This window comes from Pinus tabuliformis, chromosome 5_1 (genome assembly GCF_031772625.1).
Source record: "Pinus tabuliformis cultivar Carrire ecotype Pingquan chromosome 5_1, CPIR1, whole genome shotgun sequence".
NCBI classification, from domain to species: Eukaryota; Viridiplantae; Streptophyta; class Pinopsida; order Pinales; family Pinaceae; genus Pinus; species Pinus tabuliformis.
Window position 1 is genome coordinate 16,324,242 of NC_142305.1, and position 20,348 is coordinate 16,344,589.

The 20,348-nt window shown below is 41.7% G+C and overlaps 1 protein-coding gene across 1 annotated transcript in view; it reads right to left on the bottom strand.

Annotated features, from left to right (window-relative positions):
- Positions 1-20,348, bottom strand: part of LOC149163306 (phosphatidylinositol 4-phosphate 5-kinase 1-like) — an 86,110-nt gene that overhangs the window by 53,819 nt on the left and 11,943 nt on the right. Inside the window, exon 5 of the mRNA XM_089431675.1 lies at positions 11,251-11,418. Coding sequence (XP_089287801.1) covers positions 11,251-11,418 — 168 coding nt within the window. The remainder of the gene's footprint in view (positions 1-11,250; positions 11,419-20,348) is intronic.

Here is a 20,348-nt window from a genome sequence, read left to right on the forward strand (position 1 = left end):
AAAGTCGAAACTGTTGGAAAAGCCGGAAAAGCCGGAATTGCCAGAAAAGTCGGAAAAGCCATAACTGCTGGAAAAGTCGGAACTATCGGAACTGCTGAAAAAGCCGGAAAAGCCGGAACTGCTGAAAGAGCCGGAAAAGCCGGAACTGCTGGAAAAGCCGGAACTGCCGGAAAAACTGGAACTGCCGGAAGAGCTAGAACTATCGGAAAAGCTAGAAAAGCCGGAATTGTCGGAAAAGCTGGAATTACCAAAAAAGTTGGAACTGTTGGAAAAGCCGGAAAAATCCAGAACTGCCGGAAAAGCTGGAACTGCTGGAAAAGCCGGAAAAGCCAGAACTGCCAAAAAAGTCAGAACTGCCGGAACAGCTAGAGCATCTGTCTCCAAAGGAGAGCAGCATGCAAGGGACAACTAACTAACATTGGGACAGTTGTATGGTACTTAGCAGCAAATACACCAAGCATGCAATGTTATAGCTAGCATGCAAGGGACAACTAGCATGCAACAACAAGCATGCTAAGGACAACAAGCATGCTAGGGACAACAAGCAAGCAAGGGACAACAAGCAAGCAAGGTGCAACCAACACATAGGTCAGGATGGCAACATGGTGCAGCAATGACACATAATGCAGTACAGTGATGGGTACAGTCATGATTAATGAAGCGTGATGAGATGCAGCATAGTGATGATGGGTGCAGCATGGTGCAACGCAGTGAGGTGCAGCATGATGACGAAATGCAGCACAACGATAGGTGAAGGAGTCACCTTGGAGAATCAGTTGAAGCAGCATGTCTTCAACTAATCTCATGTATCATCTTCTTAGAGATAATCTATGCTCTTATCTAGATAAGTCAAAGTGTTGACATCTGTTGTAAACGTACTATCTCTCTCTCTCTCTGCTGAACTACTGAAGAACATATAAGAAGAATTGATCAAGGGTTTCCCCACATTGGGGTTTTGATCCAGGTGGATATTGGTGGCCACCTGCCAGGTCCACCTGGACCCCCACCATTGTCTTTCTCAGCATTTTCAGTTTCCTTAATTGTAGCACAGTTTACTATTTTTAGCAGTTTTTCGGGTCCTGAACTTCCGGAGCCGTTTTGAGGCCCTAAACGACGTTTTTTTGGAATTCTGGGGCGACCGAGCCCTATTGTTACCTCCCAAAGTGGTAGTACTCGGATAGATCTTTCTAACGAGCTATCGTACGCGTCAAACGGAGATCGTATGCCAAAGTTACGACCCCGGGAAATTGATGTACCAATTTACCCAAACGGGGCCCACAATTTGGCGTTTCATCTTCTAGGGTTAGGTTTCGGTATGTGAAGGGTTTTCCATTGTTTCTCAACAATAAATAGGCCTTCGAGCCTCATTGTAATACAGTTCAGAGGCATGTAGCCATCACATCTCTTCTCAGAGATAAGCTACCATCGCCCTAGCTAGTTTATTGCCATTTCTGTTTGTAAGCATATGTCAGTATTTTCCATTAATGAAATGAAGTATTATTTCCGCTGCATCTTTGTGTATATGGTTATCTCTGTAATTTGTTGCGTTCCTGCTTAAATCTGGATCAGTGGTATCAGAGCGGTCTGCTTTTTCTCTGTTTTTCTTTGCATGTCCCCAACAAGGTCGGGATATAAGGAGTTAGGGCTTGAACTGGTTGAACCTTTGCAAGACCAGCCTCGCAAATCCCGACGGCCTCCCATGGCGGACGAGAAGAAAGACGAGGGGGCAGGAGATCCCATCAAAATCTTGCTCGAAGAAGCGCTCGAGCGACAACGGAACGCGATGATGGACAGCTTTGCGCAGATCCTTCAGCGGCTACCCAGAAGCGGCGCATCGGCTTCCAGCAGCTCCTCTGGAAACGCCACACCCTTTAAGGTACAAGTTAATTTTGAAATCCCCATATTCGAGGGTCAGATAGACGCCGATGCCGTAGATAAATGGTTAAATCTGCTAGAGGGTTATTTTTCTGTTCATGAATTTTCGAGTCGGGAAAAGATTGTTTTTGCTCTTCTCAAAGCAGCCCCCCACGTCAAGGACTGGTGGGAAACCTACTGCGAGCAGAAAGATGAAAGTACTGGCTCACTATTTTCAGCCGCACCCACCTGGGATTCGTTCCGGGATGCCATCAAGGAGCAGTACTACCCTGTCGGAAGCTATGAGGATGAATACATAAAGTGGACCACGCTGCGGCAGGGAAGGGACCAAGATGTGCCGGAGTTCACCAATCTTTTCCATACCCTTCGCACAAAGTTGGGTATCAAGGATTCGGAGCAACATTTGATACTCAAATACCGTGGCTGCCTGCACAAGTACATCCAGGAAGAAATACAGTTCCTAAACATCCCCTCGCTCGGCGCAGCATACGGGTATGCCGTCAAAGTCGAGCAGAAGTTTAAACAAAAGAAGCGAGACTTTGGATCTGCGAATCCAAAGCAGGGGAAAGGTGCCCCTAAACCACAGAACAAAGGACAAAGCCAAGGCGGGACAGCCCAAGACAACCAGCTGAAGCTGCAAGCAAAGAGCAACGCCGCGAAGCCGAGAAAGGACACTGGAAAATGGTGCGAGTTCCATAAGAGCTCCACTCACAACACAAGTGAGTGTCGGGCCAAACAGTCACTGGTGGCTGAGCTAAAGGTTTTAGAATCAGATGCATGTTCCGACTCAGAGTCAGAACCCGATAAGGGGTATGAAAAAGGGAAGCAGATCATTGATGCGGATCCCAGTGCCACTGTTGCTACCGCAAAGATCCAGAAAAATGAACCCGAAGATCCAGAGGAGGAGGAGCGTCTCTTCCACTCCCAGATGTGGGTCAAGGGCTCCCCGATACAGTTCATTGTTGATAGCGGGAGTCAAAAGAACCTCATTTCGGCAGAGGTCGTGAAGCGGTTGGGCTTACCGACCACAGCACATCCACAACCATACACCATTGGGTGGCTTTACCAAGGGCGAGATCTTCGCGTGAGCCAGCAGTGTCGCCTTCCATACAACATCAAGCCCTTCACGGATGAGGTATTGTGTGACATTGCTCCCCTTGAAGTTTGTGATGTATTACTAGGACAACCATACTTGTGGAAGCGACATGCTGTGTATGAATCAAGGCCCCGTGCTGTTATTATTACATTGGGAAATAAGTTGTTCAGGATACCAGAGGTACCACCACCTGCCGCCATCTCTTTGATTACTGCAAAACAATGCAGTAAGATCATTTCCAAAACCAGGAAATTTGTTTTCCTGATGATACGCCCTCAAGGGAAGAAGAAGACAGTGGCCGCGGCCTCCAAACGAGGTCCCTCTGCACGGCAGCTACAAATGGACAAGATTGTGGAGGAGTACAAAGACATCTTCACCTCCCCGGCAGGGGTTCCTCTGCACTGTCAAGTCAAGCACTCCATTGATCTGACCCCAGGTGCGCCGCTACCCAATGGACCAATTTATCGGCGCTCTGTTCTGGAGAACAATGAAATCAAGAGGCAGATTCAGGAGCTCCTACAGAAAGGTCACATCCGTCCGAGTTCTTCGCCCTGTGGGAGCCCGATAGTGTTGGTACAGAAGAAGGATGGGACGTGGAGACTCTGTATTGACTATCGGGCGCTGAACAAGATCACTGTCCGTAATAGGTACCCGATCCCGCGGATTGATGACCTCCTAGACCAACTAAAGGGGGTGAAATATTTCAGCAAGATCGATCTGAAGTCAGGATATCACCAGGTACCAATTGAACCCTCAGATGTGTGGAAGACTGCCTTCAAATCCAAGGAGGGCCTCTTCGAATGGTTGGTCATGCCTTTCGGATTGACGAATGCTCCTGCAACCTTTATGAGGCTAATGGATGACATCTTGCGGCCATTCACCAACTCCTTTGTAGTAGTATACTTGGATGACATTCTGATCTTCAGCCAGAGTTGGGAAGAGCACCTCCACCACATCCGACAGGTTCTCCAAACACTGCGGCAACACAAGCTATGTGCCAATTTGGAGAAATGCACTTTTGGCATGACCGAGGTCCAGTATCTGGGATACATCATTGATGAACAGGGGGTGCATGTCGATCCAGCCAAGGTCCAAGTCATTCGGGATTGGCCCTCTCCAACCACTCTAACAGAGCTCCGCAGCTTTCTAGGTCTTGCCAACTTCTACCGCAGGTTTGTGTTGGGATTTTCTCATATTTCTTGGCCCTTGAGTCAAGTCACCAAGGGCGGGGCGAAAGCAAAATTCTTTTGGTCTGAATCTCAACAGAAGGCATTCAGGGAGTTGAAGGATCGCCTCTGCACGGCACCAGTGCTCGCGTTACCAGATTTACAACAACCATTTGAGTTCGAGACAGATGCCTCTGACTATGCTATTGGGGCAGTCCTTACTCAACATGGACATCCAGTGGCATATCACAGTGAAACACTTTCAGACACAGTCCGGAAGTACCCCACTTATGATAAAGAGATGTATTCCATTGTACAGGCCTGCCGACAATGGAAGCATTACATTTTGGGGAAGGAAACGGTCATCCACACAGACCACCGACCTCTGCAATTCATACAGACCCAAGGGAAATTGCAGAATGATCGCCATCAGAAGTGGTCTACATACCTGCAACAGTTTCACTTGAATATCAAGTATAAAAAGGGCAGCACCAATAATGTTGCAGATTGCCTCAGTCGACCACCGATCATGGCGCTAACCACCGTGCTCAACTCTTGCGGGCACGAGACTTCTGATTGGCCACTTCTCTACAAAAGCGACCCAGAATTCGGCCACACATGCCAGACACTCTTGGAGGGTCGGCAGGTTGCAGATTTTCACCTCCAGGATGCCCTATTATGCCACCTCGGTCACCTTTGTGTTCCTTCAAGCGAGCGTGCCAAGATGATTTGGGAAGCACACTACAGTCGGGCTGCTGGGCATTTCGGGGTCGAGAAAACAGTGGCAGTACTGCAAAACTATTTCTATTGGCCGAATCTTCGACAGGATGTTGGGAAGTACATCCGATCATGTACTGCCTGTGCCATTGCCAAACCGACCATTAAGAAGCAAGGCCTCTATACCCCGTTGCCTACCCCTAGTCGACCTTGGGAATCCATCTCCATGGATTACATGTCAGGCCTTCCTTCCACTAAGCATGGAAATGACTGTGTTTTTGTGGTCGTCGACAGGTTCTCAAAGATGGCCATTATGATGGCCTGCAAGAAGAATATCACAGCAGAAGCCACTGCTAAACTCTTCTTTGAACGAGTGTGGGTGCACTTTGGGATCCCACAGTCTATCATCTCAGATCGGGACAGTCGGTTTCTCAGCACATTTTGGTCCAGTCTCTGGTCAATGCTGGACACCAAACTCACGAAGTCCACAGCCTTCCATCCTCAAACTGATGGCCAGACAGAGGTTGTCAACAAGATGATTGTGCACATTCTGCGCATGTATAACTCAAAGCATCCACGCACATGGGACGAGAGCCTCCCCTATGTTCAGCACAGCTACAACCGAGCTCTTCACAGCTCCACTGGCCATAGCCCTTTTCAGGTGGGTTTAGGATTCCAGCCACTATGCCCCATTGATGTGGCCATGCCACTTGCAGCTACTCACATGAATTCAGCTCATGTCCAGTCCGAAACAGATAAGGCCACCAGCTTCATTGAGCGCATCCAACATATTCGCCAGCAGGTCCATGACATTCTTGAGAAATCAAATGCCAAGTACAAGCAGCGACATGATCAACACCGGGTGCCACACAAGTTTCAGGTGGGCGACAAAGTCTGGTTGCATTTGCAAAAGGAACGCCTTACTGGAGCCTATCGGAAATTGAGACCACTTCGATATGGTCCTTACACCATTACTAAGGCTATGGGAGACAATGCATTTGAGCTCAGCATTCCCCCATTCCTTGGCCTGCACCCAGTGTTCAATGTGGACCGCCTTCGGCCATACTTTCCACCATTGCTAGACACATCCGACATTGCAGAACAGCTCAAACCCACAGAATTAAATCCAGATTGCATGGAACAAGCTGCAACTGATCGGATCATGGACACACAGATCAAGAACACTCGCCAACAGCATATCCAACTGTATCGAGTTGTCAAAGCAGGCCAACTCCTTCAGCAGGGCAAGTGGCTCACCAGGGAACAAGTTCAGCAGAGGTTTCCTCATCTCATGGAGGAGCTCAACGCAATGGGGACCATTGCTTCCTAAGGGGGGAGGAATGATCCAGGTGGATATTGGTGGCCACCTGCCAGGTCCACCTGGACCCCCACCATTGTCTTTCTCAACATTTTCAGTTTCCTTAATTGTAGCACAGTTTACTATTTTTAGCAGTTTTTCGGGTCCTGAACTTCCGGAGCCGTTTTGAGGCCCTAAACGATGTTTTTTTGGAATTCTGGGGCAACCGAGCCCTATGTTGCCTCCCAAAGTGGTAGTACTCGGATAGATCTTTCTAACGAGCTATCGTACGCGTCAAACGGAGATCGTATGCCAAAGTTACGACCCCGGGAAATTGATGTACCAATTTACCCAAACAGGGCCCACAATTTGGCGTTTCATCTTCTAGGGTTAGGTTTCGGTATGTGAAGGGTTTTCCATTGTTTCTCAACAATAAATAGGCCTTCGAGCCTCATTGTAATACAGTTCAGAACAGTTCAGAGGCATGTAGCCATCACATCTCTTCTCAGAGATAAGCTACCATCGCCCTAGCTAGTTTATTGCCATTTCTGTTTGTAAGCATATGTCAGTATTTTCCATTAATGAAATGAAGTATTATTTCCGCTGCATCTTTGTGTATATGGTTATCTCTGTAATTTGTTGCGTTCCTGCTTAAATCTGGATCAGGTTTGTCCCTGGCTAGCGCCACACCTTGTGTCCTCTTGTCTTGGCTTGTCTTCTGCGATATATATTTATGTTCTATCTGCAGTTTACTTTAATGCTGATGTGATTGCTAATCTGGAAAAGATATTGAGCTAACTGTGAAAATTGAAATAAATTACTCTAGCATAGAACATACCTAAAATTAACACTACCTCAGGTAACCTGAACAACTTATTTCTCAAAGTAATAATCATAGAGTGAGATTTGGACTATATACAGTATACACTGTCGTTTCCACAAGTATGGTTGTCCTAATAATACATCACAAACTTCAAGAGGAGCAACATCACACAGTACCTCATCCATGAAGGGTTTTATGTTGTAGGGAAGGCGGTATTGTTGGCTGACGCGGAGATCTCGTCATTGGTGTAGCCACCCGATGGTGTACGGTTGTGGATGTGTTGTCATCGGTAGGCCCAGCCACTTCTCAACCTCCGTTGAAATGAGTTTCTTTTGGCTCCCACTGTCGACAATGAACTGCAGCAGGGAACCCTTCACCCACATCTGTGAGTGGAAGAGGCGTTCCCCCTCCTCTAGATCTTCAGGCTCATTCTTTTGGATCTTGGTGGTGGCCACGATGGCATTGGGCTCCGCGTCAATGATCTGCTTCTCTTTGTCATTCCCCTTGTCAAGTTCTAACTCAGAGTCGGAACATGCATCTGAATCGGAAGCCTTTAGCTCGACTACCACTGACTGCTTGGCCTGACACTCACTTGTGTTGTGAGTGGAGCTCTTATGGAACTCACAACATTTTCCCGTGTCCTTCTTTGTCTTCGTGGTGTTGTTCTTTGCTTGCGACTTCAGCGGGTTGTCCTGGGTCACCCTGCCTTGGCTTTGACCTTTGCTCTGTGGTTTGGCCCTTTGGGGCGCCTTTTCCTTGCTTCAAATTCGCAAATCCAAAGTCTCGCTTCTTCTGTTCAAACTTCTGCTCAATCTGGACAACGTATCAGTATGTCGTGCCGAGCGAGGAGATGTCCAAGAACTCCATCTCATCTTGGATGTACTTGTGTAGGCAGTCGCGGTACTTGAGTACCAAATGCCGCTCAAAATCCTTGATGCCCAATTTTGTGCAGAGGGTATGAAAAACATTTGTGAACTCAAGCACATATTGGTCCCTTCTCTGTCGTAGCATGCTCCACTTTATGTATTTATCTTCATAGCTCCCGACAGGGTAATATTGTTCCTTGATGGCGTCTCGGAAAGAATCCCAAGTGGGTGCGGCTGAAAATAGTGAGGATTCCCTCTCGTCCTTTTGTTCACAGTAGGTTTCCCACCAGTCCTTGACATGTGGGGCATCTTTGAGAAGTGCAAAAGTAATCTTTTCCCAATTGGAAAAGTGATGAACTGAAAAATATCTTTCCAACAAATTCAACCATTTATCTACAGCGCTTGCATCTATCTGGTCCTCAAATATGGGAATGTCAAAGTTAACTTGTACCTTAAAAGGAGTGGCGCCTCCAGAGTGGTTGCTGGATGAAGATGCATCGCTTGTGGGTAGCCATCGAAGGATCTGGGCAAAGTTATCCATCATCGCGTTCCTTTGTCGCTCGAGAGCTTCCTCGAGCAATATTTTGATAGGATCTCCTACCCCCTCGTCTTTCTTTTCTTCCGCCATGGGAGGTCGTCAGGGTTTGCGACGCTGGTCTTGCAAAGGTTCAACCAAATCGAGCCCTAACTCCTTATACCCTGACCTCGTTGGGGACATGCAAAGACAAACAAAGAAAGAGCAGACCACTCCAATACCACTGATCCGAATTTAAACAGGAACGCAACAAATTACAGATATAAGCATAAATACAGAGATGCAGTAGAAATAACACTACATTTCATTAATATCAGAATATTAAAATATGCTTACAAACATAATGGAAATAAACTAGCTCGGGCAATGGTAACTTATCTCTGAGAAGAGATGTGACGGTTACATGCCTCTGAACTATGTTACAATAAGGTTCAAGGGCCTATTTATTATTGAACAACAAGATAAAACCCTAAACAACCAAAACCCTAACCCCAGGAGATGTAACGCCAAGAGTTTGTGGGCCCCGTTGGAGTTAGTTGGGCAGCCAACTTCCCGGGATCATAACTTGGTCATATTATCTTTGTTTGGCGCGTACAATACCTTGTTGGAAAGTTCTCTCCGAGTACTACAGGATTTGCGACAGGCCCCTGCCTATGACTACAAGCCCGCAGCGGACCTCGAAAAAACTTTGTTTAGGGGGTCAAAACTGCTCCAAAAGTTCAGGACCTAAAAAACTGCTAAAAATAGTAAATGCTAAAATAAATAAGGAAACAAAGGAAACTGAAGGTGGAATAGGCGGGTGACCATCAATATCCACCTGGATCATTTGTCGACTTCAGGCTTCTAAAATAGGGAATTGGAGACTTCATTCAACCTCTCTTCAAACAAAAGACCCACTGCAATCATCTTGACCTAATTTCAACTGAAAAATCTGTTTGGTCCTTTAAGCACCGAAAGTTGTTGCCAATTCCTTGACTGGTAGAGTCTCCCTCTCTCCCTATGAGGGTTGACCTACGCCAATCACGTTTGTTGCACTATGCAAACTATTGTTACGTCAATCTGCAGAAACCACTCGTACCCTCTCACATTTGTGTTACTACTTTCGACTGCCTCGTGATGGTTGGCTCACGGCACTTGACCCAACAACCTATTGCCTTTCACCTTGATCTTGACACCCTTGATACTCGCCTCCATTCCTAGGCGCTCTGGCCACTGTTCTCTGCACCCGACAGCCTTCAGTTCCTTGCATAAACACGACCATCAATACCTTCCTCGTGTTTTCCACGTTGTTCTTCCTCAGCTTAATCCTATCATAGTTGCCTACGTTGGTTGGCGGTCCCGACTCTTAGCAGCAACCCATCAACCTTCACTCGCAGTGCTTGATCCTATTGTTCCTTCACACAACCCTGTCTAACGGGTGGTCAATACTTCTCCCATATGGTGACCCTCGCGCATCGCCCCATGTCTCCTTTGAGTAGACAGCTGGCTGCCATGCACTACCTCAGCCCTGACCATTAATCGGCGATCAGCACTTTCCTTGTCAACCACTCCCTAACGAGCCACCTCAACTCTAGGCTCTAAGAGCTACTTTTAGAATCCCACCTTGTACTTTATGTTGTTGGATGTATTTTTTATTTCCATTGACCTACTTTTGTGGTCATTTGTCAAACATTAATAAAATTATCTTATATTATCTCTAGACAACATTCTCAATCAATGCATCAGCCCCTACAAAATTTCACGTTGATTAATGACTCGGACAAGAAGCCGCCTTCTTCTCTTTCCCCTATCTCAGCCTTGGCTTCTAGTTCCAACACACCTTGACATGTTCTTCATGAAACTATAGCATAGCTATGGGAGCTGCTTAGGCACTCCTACGTATTTACATAGGATGTGCCATTTTAGTTCTGCTGACCTACTTCTGTGGTGATTCATTGCATATTAATAAAATTACCCTATCTTACCTCCCCCCTCGTTCAGACTTTTGTTTCTAGCTCCAACACACATTTTACATTTATTCTTTATTCTTGTCATGGTTTCTGCTTCTGCATTTATTTTGCACTCTTGTCGAATTAGCTACTTAGCCCTTTTTAAGTTTTATGCTTTCTGCTTTTGATAGAATAGCAGCAGGAGATAGCCCAACAGGTTCACTCAACTGGTTGTTGCCAATGTTGTCGGGCTTTTGGCTAGTTCCATGACAGTTGATCCCTAATTTGAATCCTCCTGTGCTAGGTGCATTGACCTATACCAACAGGTTTACTAGGGATGTCATCCACAAATGTGGGAAGCATCCCTTGGGTTTCCCTGTGAGGGAAAAATGAATACCATTAGGAGAAGCTTTTGCACTCCCATACACTAGCATTTACTCTCAATGTACTTTTTAGTCCCATAGCTGGAGATAGGTTAAATTATCTTATCATATCATCATATCTTATATACTAACAAAATAGATTGGCAAGGTGACGTTTTATATTGTCTTCTTTGCTTGGACTTGTTACAGTGGTACAATTTGGGCTGTCGATTAAAATAATTCTATCAAACATATCTGATACAGCCCCATTTTAAACTACTCTCCACTTGGATGAATTATGCAATCTATTTTTTAAAGCAATTTAAAAAAAAAATCGATGTGATGAAAAAAGGAGAATAGAAAATTTAACAAGGTACACAACCTATTTATAAGAAATAAAAAACGTGTGCATTTAAGATTATAGTCATCTGGAAAATGCAAGATGCATTCACCGGTAAGATCTTTCTTCAATTTGAGAGGTAGAGTTTGACAAAGTATAATTGGAAGTACCCACAGCTGCACCTGTACCCTTTCTATGAGGGTAGCAGATAGAGAATCGTGATGAAGGAGGACAGAGTCACTGACCTAAAAACCATCGGACAGTAATCTTTCCATCTAAAGTCAACAGACTGGTGAGGAGGAGTAAACTTAGAACCCTCTGAAGGGAACCGCATCCATATCCGAGCTTTTGGACCAAAATCAGCAGCGCAAATATCACGTGTTGGCTCTGGTGTTATTCTTCCCACAGTATACCTGCACAAGTGCAATCTGTCAAATGGAGAATGTGAAAGAAATAATTGGGATAAAAATGCATTATAACAATCATTTGGGATAATCACTTGAGAAAAGCACTAAGTTATAAGCATTCATCATTCAACCAGGCATGATTAGTACTATATCACATTAGACGTCAAATTAAGAATTCACTTTAAGTTTTATATATAACCTGTACTCTAAAGAGTAATTACTCTGAGAAGAAAGAACGATCAATTCAGTAGTTTGATTGAGAAGCTATAATTCTAAATTTTTAAACTTACAGGCTTGGGGCTCCTTGGTCACATTGAAATATTTCAATAGAATAAATTTGTAGTTGCTTCTAATTTAATTCCAAGGAAATAAATGTTTTGTTCATGGTCATTTTTACCAAACTAACAGGGCTAGGAAGAGTTTTGAGAATCTTCAGTATTCAATTAACTTGTAACTCCTTTGAATAATTTTGTTTGCAACTTTGCACATGAGCATTTTAAAAATGCCTCTACAATATCTTGCCAACTTTAGGAGCTGTGGATATAGAAATAGTGAACTTTAATTCAGACTCTGCAATCAATGTCGGTTACATGTCATGCATTTCTATTCATTTGATGACAACAACAAAATCTGAAATTGAAAGTGCATTTGAAACGCAGGTTGTAGACATCGTTGACACATTTTGTCCATATAAATTTGCATTCTGAGACACATTTGCTCTCCATGTGACCACTAAGGGAGGGTAATAGAGTTATTTTATTATAAAGTCCATATTTAGTTTTAGGAATTATGTTGTAATAAAGAGACTCGAGGTATTCAAGTGACATGCCATGGCCCATAATTAATGTTGGGTCACTCATAGGTTAGATCATATCAACTATTAAAGTAGTTGTGCAAGATTTCAGTACAAGACATCGTTTCCATTATATGTATTGACATCCACCATATTGAATGATGTGAAACAAGCATAACTTTCTCTCTCTTATTACATTGTGGTTTGCATTCATTGTCTGTATAACTGTGTGTTTTTCTGACAGTTCCCTTTGACTCGACAACAACATGAATGCATTCTTGTAGTAGTTTGCAGATTTTCCAAACAGCAATCTTCATCCCTTGTAACAAGTCTACTAGAGAAACCAACATCACTCAATTGTTTTTTCATCGTGTCTAGACTCTAGCCACATTTTAGTTCGCCTGTATCAATCATCTTCGATTCAATCAATTCTAGAAGACTTTGTGGAAACTTATGGGTTGTCAAGTCAAATTTTCTACTTCTTTTCATCCACAATCGGAAGGTAAAACAGATGTTAATAGCTGGAGACCATATCATACCCTCAGGATCCATCACCAATCTAAGTGGTGCAATTTTACCTCTACATGTTCCAACATAGTTATTAGAGGGCAACAGAGTTATAAGAGGGTACTTAAGCTGATGGTCACTGTCCTTTCGAGGTACATTATGGTTGTTAATCTTCAAAACCTTATGAGATGGAATAAATTCACCTTCCACAGTTATGGAGAAGGAACATGGTAAAACTGATGTTTTTGTTCATTATTTGGCTTTCTTACATTTCAAAATCAAAGATATTGTTTTGAAAACACAAGCTAAAATACAAAGCTTTGCAAGATAAGCACCAGGTTTCCCATTACTTTCAAGTTGGAGATAAAGTTTCATTATGCCAAGGAGGCCTTAGTTCACTGGTGAAGTTGACAAAGTGTTAATCCATCTCACGCAAGCTTCTGTAGTGGGAATGTATGTAACACAGGTACATGCTGTCTGAAACAGCTAGACGTTTCACCCAAATTTGCAGGAATCAGCAGGTTGGGAGCAACAATAATATATATTATAAAACAAAAGAGGAAAATATAGGGAGTTGTGCACAATAAGGAGTTTTCTAATGCTTTTTAAAACATAATATCATTATTAATACCTAGTAATATTGATAACAGCCTAATATTAATATGTATAAAACTATTATTAATATAAAATTGTATGTATAATATTATTATTTTTTGGGGAAATATGTTTTATAGGATACTTTGGCTAAGTTATTGCACTATAAAGGGCATATCTATGACGTCAAAGTCACTCGAGACTTCTTCACCTGGTCTCATCTGCATCCACTTAGGGGATTTTGTACCTCGCTCTCCATGTTAAGGGTTAGAACTTTGACCAAATCAACAAGGAAATGCACAATTAACCCAATACCTAAATGCATTTCAAAACCAATTTGGATCCTTTAAAATCATAAATCAACATAGGGCCATTGACAACAAATCAAAATACAATGACCAATGACAGAGGTAGTGAACAGACTTCAGATGCAACAACCATTAAAATGAAGAAATTCAACTACTATTAAACCTGCAAATCAATGACCCAACTATAACTCAACAAGTACAAACCCTACAAATACACAAGAAACACAAGGGTGCATCGCTCATTGTTGGCAATTTATGGGCCTACCTATGCTGACGTCACATTGCAACTAAGTGCAAAAACACACCAAGACAAATAATTTTGGCCAGGCCAAAAATGTGTGGAACACCATGGGTATGACATTGGGAGCAACATACCTACACCCAAAAACTCTTACCTAAGTTGCACGAAGCGTGGAAACATTTTGGAGTTTCTGAAATGGGTATGTTTAGAAACGTCACCTCCCAAAAATGGAAATGTCAGCCAAAACATCATCATCATCATATATATATATATATAAAGAAATTTATAAATAAGTGAATAACACATTATCTTGCAAGAAAAAAGGGAATAAGACCCATAGATGACAATTTAGAAGGAAAACCATGTCTATATTGACTCTCAGATAATTACATGATGGTCCAGTTTCGGCTGAGTTTCGTCCAAGTTTCGGAGTTTCAAGTATGGGTACGGCCCGAAACGTTGGGTTCCTAGAAGTTTCGTGCAACATAGGTTCTTACCAAAGCTCCTGGAACTGTTCCTCATGCTCTTGGAACATATCCTGTACGTTCCAAAGCTCCCGGAACTTACAAAATGAAGCGATAAGGTTTCCCAGCTCTCATAAGCAATTTTCAGGTTTACATCCACCAGGGTTCCATTCTCCCTATGATCTGCCACACTCAAATGGTATGTTTCAGAAAGGGTTGAGGTCTGGAAGACATCCAGAGTGATTTTGGTGAAATAGATAACCCACAGACCTCACACTTAAGAAAGAATGAAATCCCATCATTTGGTGCGGCCCCAAAACATGGTGCTTGTTTCTCAAAGCAACTCCCCAACCAAAAAAAAAAAACAAAAAATTGAATTTACATAGACAAGTAGAGATTCATGCCACAACATCATAATCTCAAGCCTTTGCGTTATGGTACTTATACTATAAAACAGACAGCTAGAGTTAAGGTTTTTGGACTTGAGAGCACAATTAGGTTTCCATGATGTTGTGAATGTCAGCAGCCTCAAGATGTCTGACCCATCACAGCTTGAATATGAAGTCCTTGTAATCAACATACACATTCATTACTTAGGCTTGACTAGGTAGGATTGAGTAGAGTATTTATTAATAAAGATTGGACTGCCTTAAGTAAGCCCGACCAGCATGCACCCATTTAACGTGTATATGTAAACCAAAGTTGTCAGTGCTGCAAGCAGCCAAGGGTCAGATGGAGACAGGAACTGACCAAAACACCAACTTGAAGGACCAGTTTACTAAAAATTACATAAAATATGCAAATTTTAATTTTGTGTGTGTGTGTGTGCGCGCGCGCATGTCAAATGGATTTATCTTGTGTGGGTGGAAGGAATGGTTGTTATCCTCCCCACCCAGGTTCAATTTCCGCAAGTGACACATTGAACTCATATTGAGTATATTGTTGTAATGGTTTCAAGCCTTGTAGTTGTATGGCCTTGAGCCGTGAAGAATATCTTACTCTTGACTATGGGCTGGAGGGTGAGGTGCTTGGGTACATTGAAAAATACACACACACACATATAAACCATTAGACATCTAATACGCAAAGCTTGTTCATGTATATAGCATGTAAGAATGAACATAACAAAATGGCACCAACTGCGATACATTTCTGAAACCAAATACATAAATGGATTTGTGTGTGTCAAATGGATTTATCTTGGGTGGCTGGAAGGAATGATTGTTATCCTCCCCACCCAGGTTCAATTTCCGCAAGTGACACATTGAGCTCATATTGAGTATATTGTTGTAATGGTTTCGAGCCTTGTAGTTGTATGGCCTTGAGCCCTGAAGAATATCTTACCATTGACTTGGGTACATTGAAAAATAAACACACACATATAAACCATTAGACATCTAATACACAAAGATAGTTCATGTATATAGCATGTAAGAATGAACATAACAAAATGGCACCAAGTGTGATACATTTCTGAAACCAAATACATAAACATCTAGACTCTAAATGACCTCTCAAATCTAAAAACTGTGCTAAACCAGCTACAAGCTTGCTCTTGATCAACTCTCTTTAATGTGGCTTCACAGTAACAGTAAATGACAAATTGATCAATGAGCAATGTGTCAGGAAAATAGATGATGATGTCATTGAATAACAGTAATTTGGGATTTTAAAAGGTGGGGTACCATTTTTTCTTTTCTACGCTTGTTATCTCCATTGTTTTTTCTTTTTTCTTGTTTTTTGCCTGAATGATGCACAGGTGTTACCAATTGAGTGAGGGTCTGTCCACATCAAAGTCATCTGGTTTGACATGTTCAAGACAAAACTGGCCTCCCAATACATTTTGGCCCTTCTCCAGTGTGAACCTCTACAGACTGGCCGGTCGCAGTTTGGTTCACGTTGTTCAAATAACTTTGATACAAGCACATCCTTGTATTTCTTTCACATTCACCATTCATCTACTATGTTATTATCAAATATTTCATTTAAAATATTTGTTATATATGCTTGAATTCAGTTTATTTCTGTGTATCAAAATGATAGGCGTGAATATGATTATATTGCGTACAACTCGTATCAAAGCTACCTTTTGACAATTTTATGCAATGCATAAATGTCAAGGATCTGAAATTTTTCAAGTCAAAAACTTTTATTGCAAGGCTGCAGAATTATTGAAGTTGTGTTTCAACTTTCTGGCCTTGAGAGAAGGTCCTTTTTTGGGAGAGGAGAGATATGATCTTACAAATGACCTCCTTAATATGAATTGTCTAGAGGAAAAAATGTTTCAAACGAGAAGCCAACTACAGCTTATTGCTCAATCCAAAGATGATTTTCTCAAAGAACCCAAGCCTAATGACTAGAGGGATTCCACAATTGATATCCCTGTGAGAGTTGATTTTAATGACCGCAAACTTCACACTCCTGTTTTAAAAATTAAGAATGGTGGCAAGGTTGATGACACTACGAAGCCTAACTCTAATAATTTATGCATCTTATATTGCTGATGGTGGTAAGCATATAAATTATAGAAGCATTGGAGTCCACAAAAAAATTATAATGTACTTAAAGTTGATTAAGATAAGATAATTGTATTAATGTCCAACAAGATGACCACAATTAGATCAAGGGGACTTCTAAGTACAAAAGTGTGGAATACAAAGTGGGAGCACAAAGGCTGTTCCTATAAAATGTATACAAAGCAGCAAAGGTAAAAGCAGATCTAAACTATGCTATACTAGATAAGATTTTGTAGCCTAGTAGAATGAAACAGGAGAACAGATCAGTGGTGCAAATAATGCAGAGAACCAAAAAATAACTCCTCCCATGAGGGGAGTGGAGATGATGTCTCACCCAAGGGGCACTGATCAACTATTCTCCGTGCTCCCACTCCTAAACTATGATGCTGAAGAGAAGATAGTAATGATAGATGACAAATCAGAGGATCTAGAAGAATTGGAAAATCTAGTCTGTGATGTGTCATTTCCCTGATAATGTAGTGTCATGCTGAGATCTAGAGGAACCCCTGTCTGCCTACACTGTGTCAACTATCTTGAGATCTAAAGACGACACCTGCATAAGGTCCTCATTGGTTACACCAGGATGGTCTCCCTGGTCCTGATGGATCTAATGTCTGATGAAGTGCTAATCTTAGTCTGCATCTTGGTGCCTCTGTCTAATGTGAGCACTGAAAAGAATAAGGTCGAGGACCTCCCACATGTTTAGGACCAAGCATCTTTTGTCCAAAAACCAAAAGAAAATGTAGAGAGAATTCTAAGACTCCCTAAAAAGACTAAAACCACCGTCTAATCTTTGTCATAAACAGGGTACTTGAAGATAAAGTGTTCCTCCATCTCAATCTCCTGAAGATGGCAGATCTAGCATATCTTATTGTCCCATCAGATATGATGATCCATCTTGACCCAAAGCCAATGACAGTCCATCTGAAATTTTCTAAACGGAATCCTAAGAGCATGCATCTAGTGTCTAAAGCCCAACAGTAAGCCTGTCCCTCAGCTCCATTAAGTGCTCTACATAAAGCTATCTTGGGGTTTAACCTATGTAGCCATACGGTTTAAACTTTAATTGTATAGGATCTACCCAAGTAACCCAAATATACGGTCTAAATATGTCATCTTTGATAATCTTATTGAACTCCTATGTAGTTGGTAGCAGTTGACTAGGAACATTAAAAGAATATTTGAAGAGGAAAAGGCAATTGAGGCCCATCAATATCTCAACCACCTGAAATAGACAAGTGATCTCCACAAACAAACTACAAGCTCAGCTAGAAGTACAGGAAGTGGCTATGGCATCCAAAGAGCAATAACCAAGGTAAGAATAGCGAGTTCTATGATCTGATGAGTTAGCATAGCTTCGGGCCCAATGTGCAGAAGGGTGACCAAACCAAAAATGGTTTCAACCCTGATGGAAAGGGCTTGTGAATTCTAGCTGAAGAATAGAGTCTAGACTGTGGAACTGTCCTCTTACCCAGAGAAGAAAAACTTGCAATCTTTATCAACTTGTATAATATGGTGGCAATTCATGCAATTGTTCAGTGGGTTACCTTGACAAGCCTCTAGAGCAAAGAAGAGCTTTCATTATTTTCAATGCCATTGAAGGCTATTCTTATTCATTTAGCTATTCAAAATGGAGATTTGAGTGGTAACGAAAGACCCACATTTTAACTTAAATGACAAACCAATCCAGGTCGTCCTGCCAGATCCAAAACCTTTGTTCATTTTGAACTACTGCGTGGTCCAAGATCAAGCACTGCTATCAGATATTATTTGCTGGGAAGTAATGATGAGGAATTAAGGAAGGATATTTTTTGATGATGGTTGATTGCAGTTCATGTGGAAAACAAGATTGCTTCAGTTAACAAGATTCTGGGTTGGTTCAGTGTGGACTTTGGCAAGAATGAAACATACGTTATGAGGTTTGTTGAAAACCATTGAGAGCCGTCCAAGTCATAAATCCATTGGAATTTTTAATGGTAATCGACTAAAGTACACATTTCAGGAAATAAGCCAGAAGATAAAAGAATGTCTCTGCTCTTGACAGAGCCTATTCCTGCCAAAATCCTTCCTCCCTTAATTCATGACTCAGAAACAAGGGAAGTTCTCCAGCAAATGGTTGCCGGAATCACATCAACTGAGACGTGAAGGAAGTGGTGGAAACATTTATGGCCAAGTGTAGGCAGAAGTTGATGAGTACTTGGACCTGATCCTAAGGGTTAAGCGAGGACATATTTGTCTTGATGTGGAAATTGATATCATAGAAAATTTTGAACATCGACCTAATATGTCTACTGAATCTAAAGATGCATCTCACAAGCACAAATATCAAGAAGAGACTATACAATGGAATCAAGTTACCCTAGAAGGTTCTCAACATGTAGATAATGTATCCACAACAATTGCAGCCATGACGCAACTAGAGGATCAGCCACATCTGAAGAAGAACCCTGTCAAGCTCGGATAAAATATTTTGACATACTGACAAATCTTCAATCCGAATCCCGATCAAAGGAATGTACCAGCTGAAGCTATTTGTACAAAAACAAGTCATCAGTCTACAGCATCTTCTCCAATCATGCTTCAAGGGCAAAGCATCCTTTAAGGGGGAGGACTTTTAATGAACAGCTTCTTCACTACTTAGACTAGAATAGGTGGGCTTGAGTATTATTTATTATCCACTAAATCTTCATGAGGAACCACATAAAAGATCTTGTGCATCGAAGTTTTGAACCTCACGATAGTTCGTCATCAGGACAAAATGAAGTCCGGAATATTAGAGCTGTGAACACTAGTTGAACGCACACGACCGAACCAGAAAGATAACGTCAGGTATATTGAGACAGTAACGAAGATTGGCAATGAGTAAAAATATCATTATAACTACAGCGATATTACCTTAAGGCTTAATCTTAAAACAGATAACTAGAATTTTATTGAAAAATATTACTATCCATAGTCTACTATTAAATTTATTTATCATTGCCAGTATATAACATATGTTGAATAAATTACTCATTATAATAATTACAATGTAAAAAAACAGAAAACTACTACATACAATGGAATAATGATGTATTAAAAATAAACCTAAAAAGTATAACTAGAAGTTTAGAAATAATGATACTGACCTATGAAAAGTAGGTAAGGCTAAAGGCAATACTACAATACTTATTATTAGAAGTTAATATCATAATCATATAAGAATCTAAAAAAGAACTCTATAAATATTTAAAAATCTATAAAGAGCCTTATAATTAGAAACCAATATTAAAAAGAATAAGTATCATAGAATCATTACTAAAAGGTTAGGGGGAGTTCAGGAGGTGTCCTTAAAATTGAAAAACATATTATTCATATAAGTATCATTATCATTGTTAATGTTTAGTTATTGACAAATGTGAATACTATTAGGATTCATTCTTATTCTTGGTTAACATAACAGAATCCAATTCTGTTCACATCCCACGCACCATCTCTGTTCAAATTATTAGGGTGCATGAAAACTTCAATGAC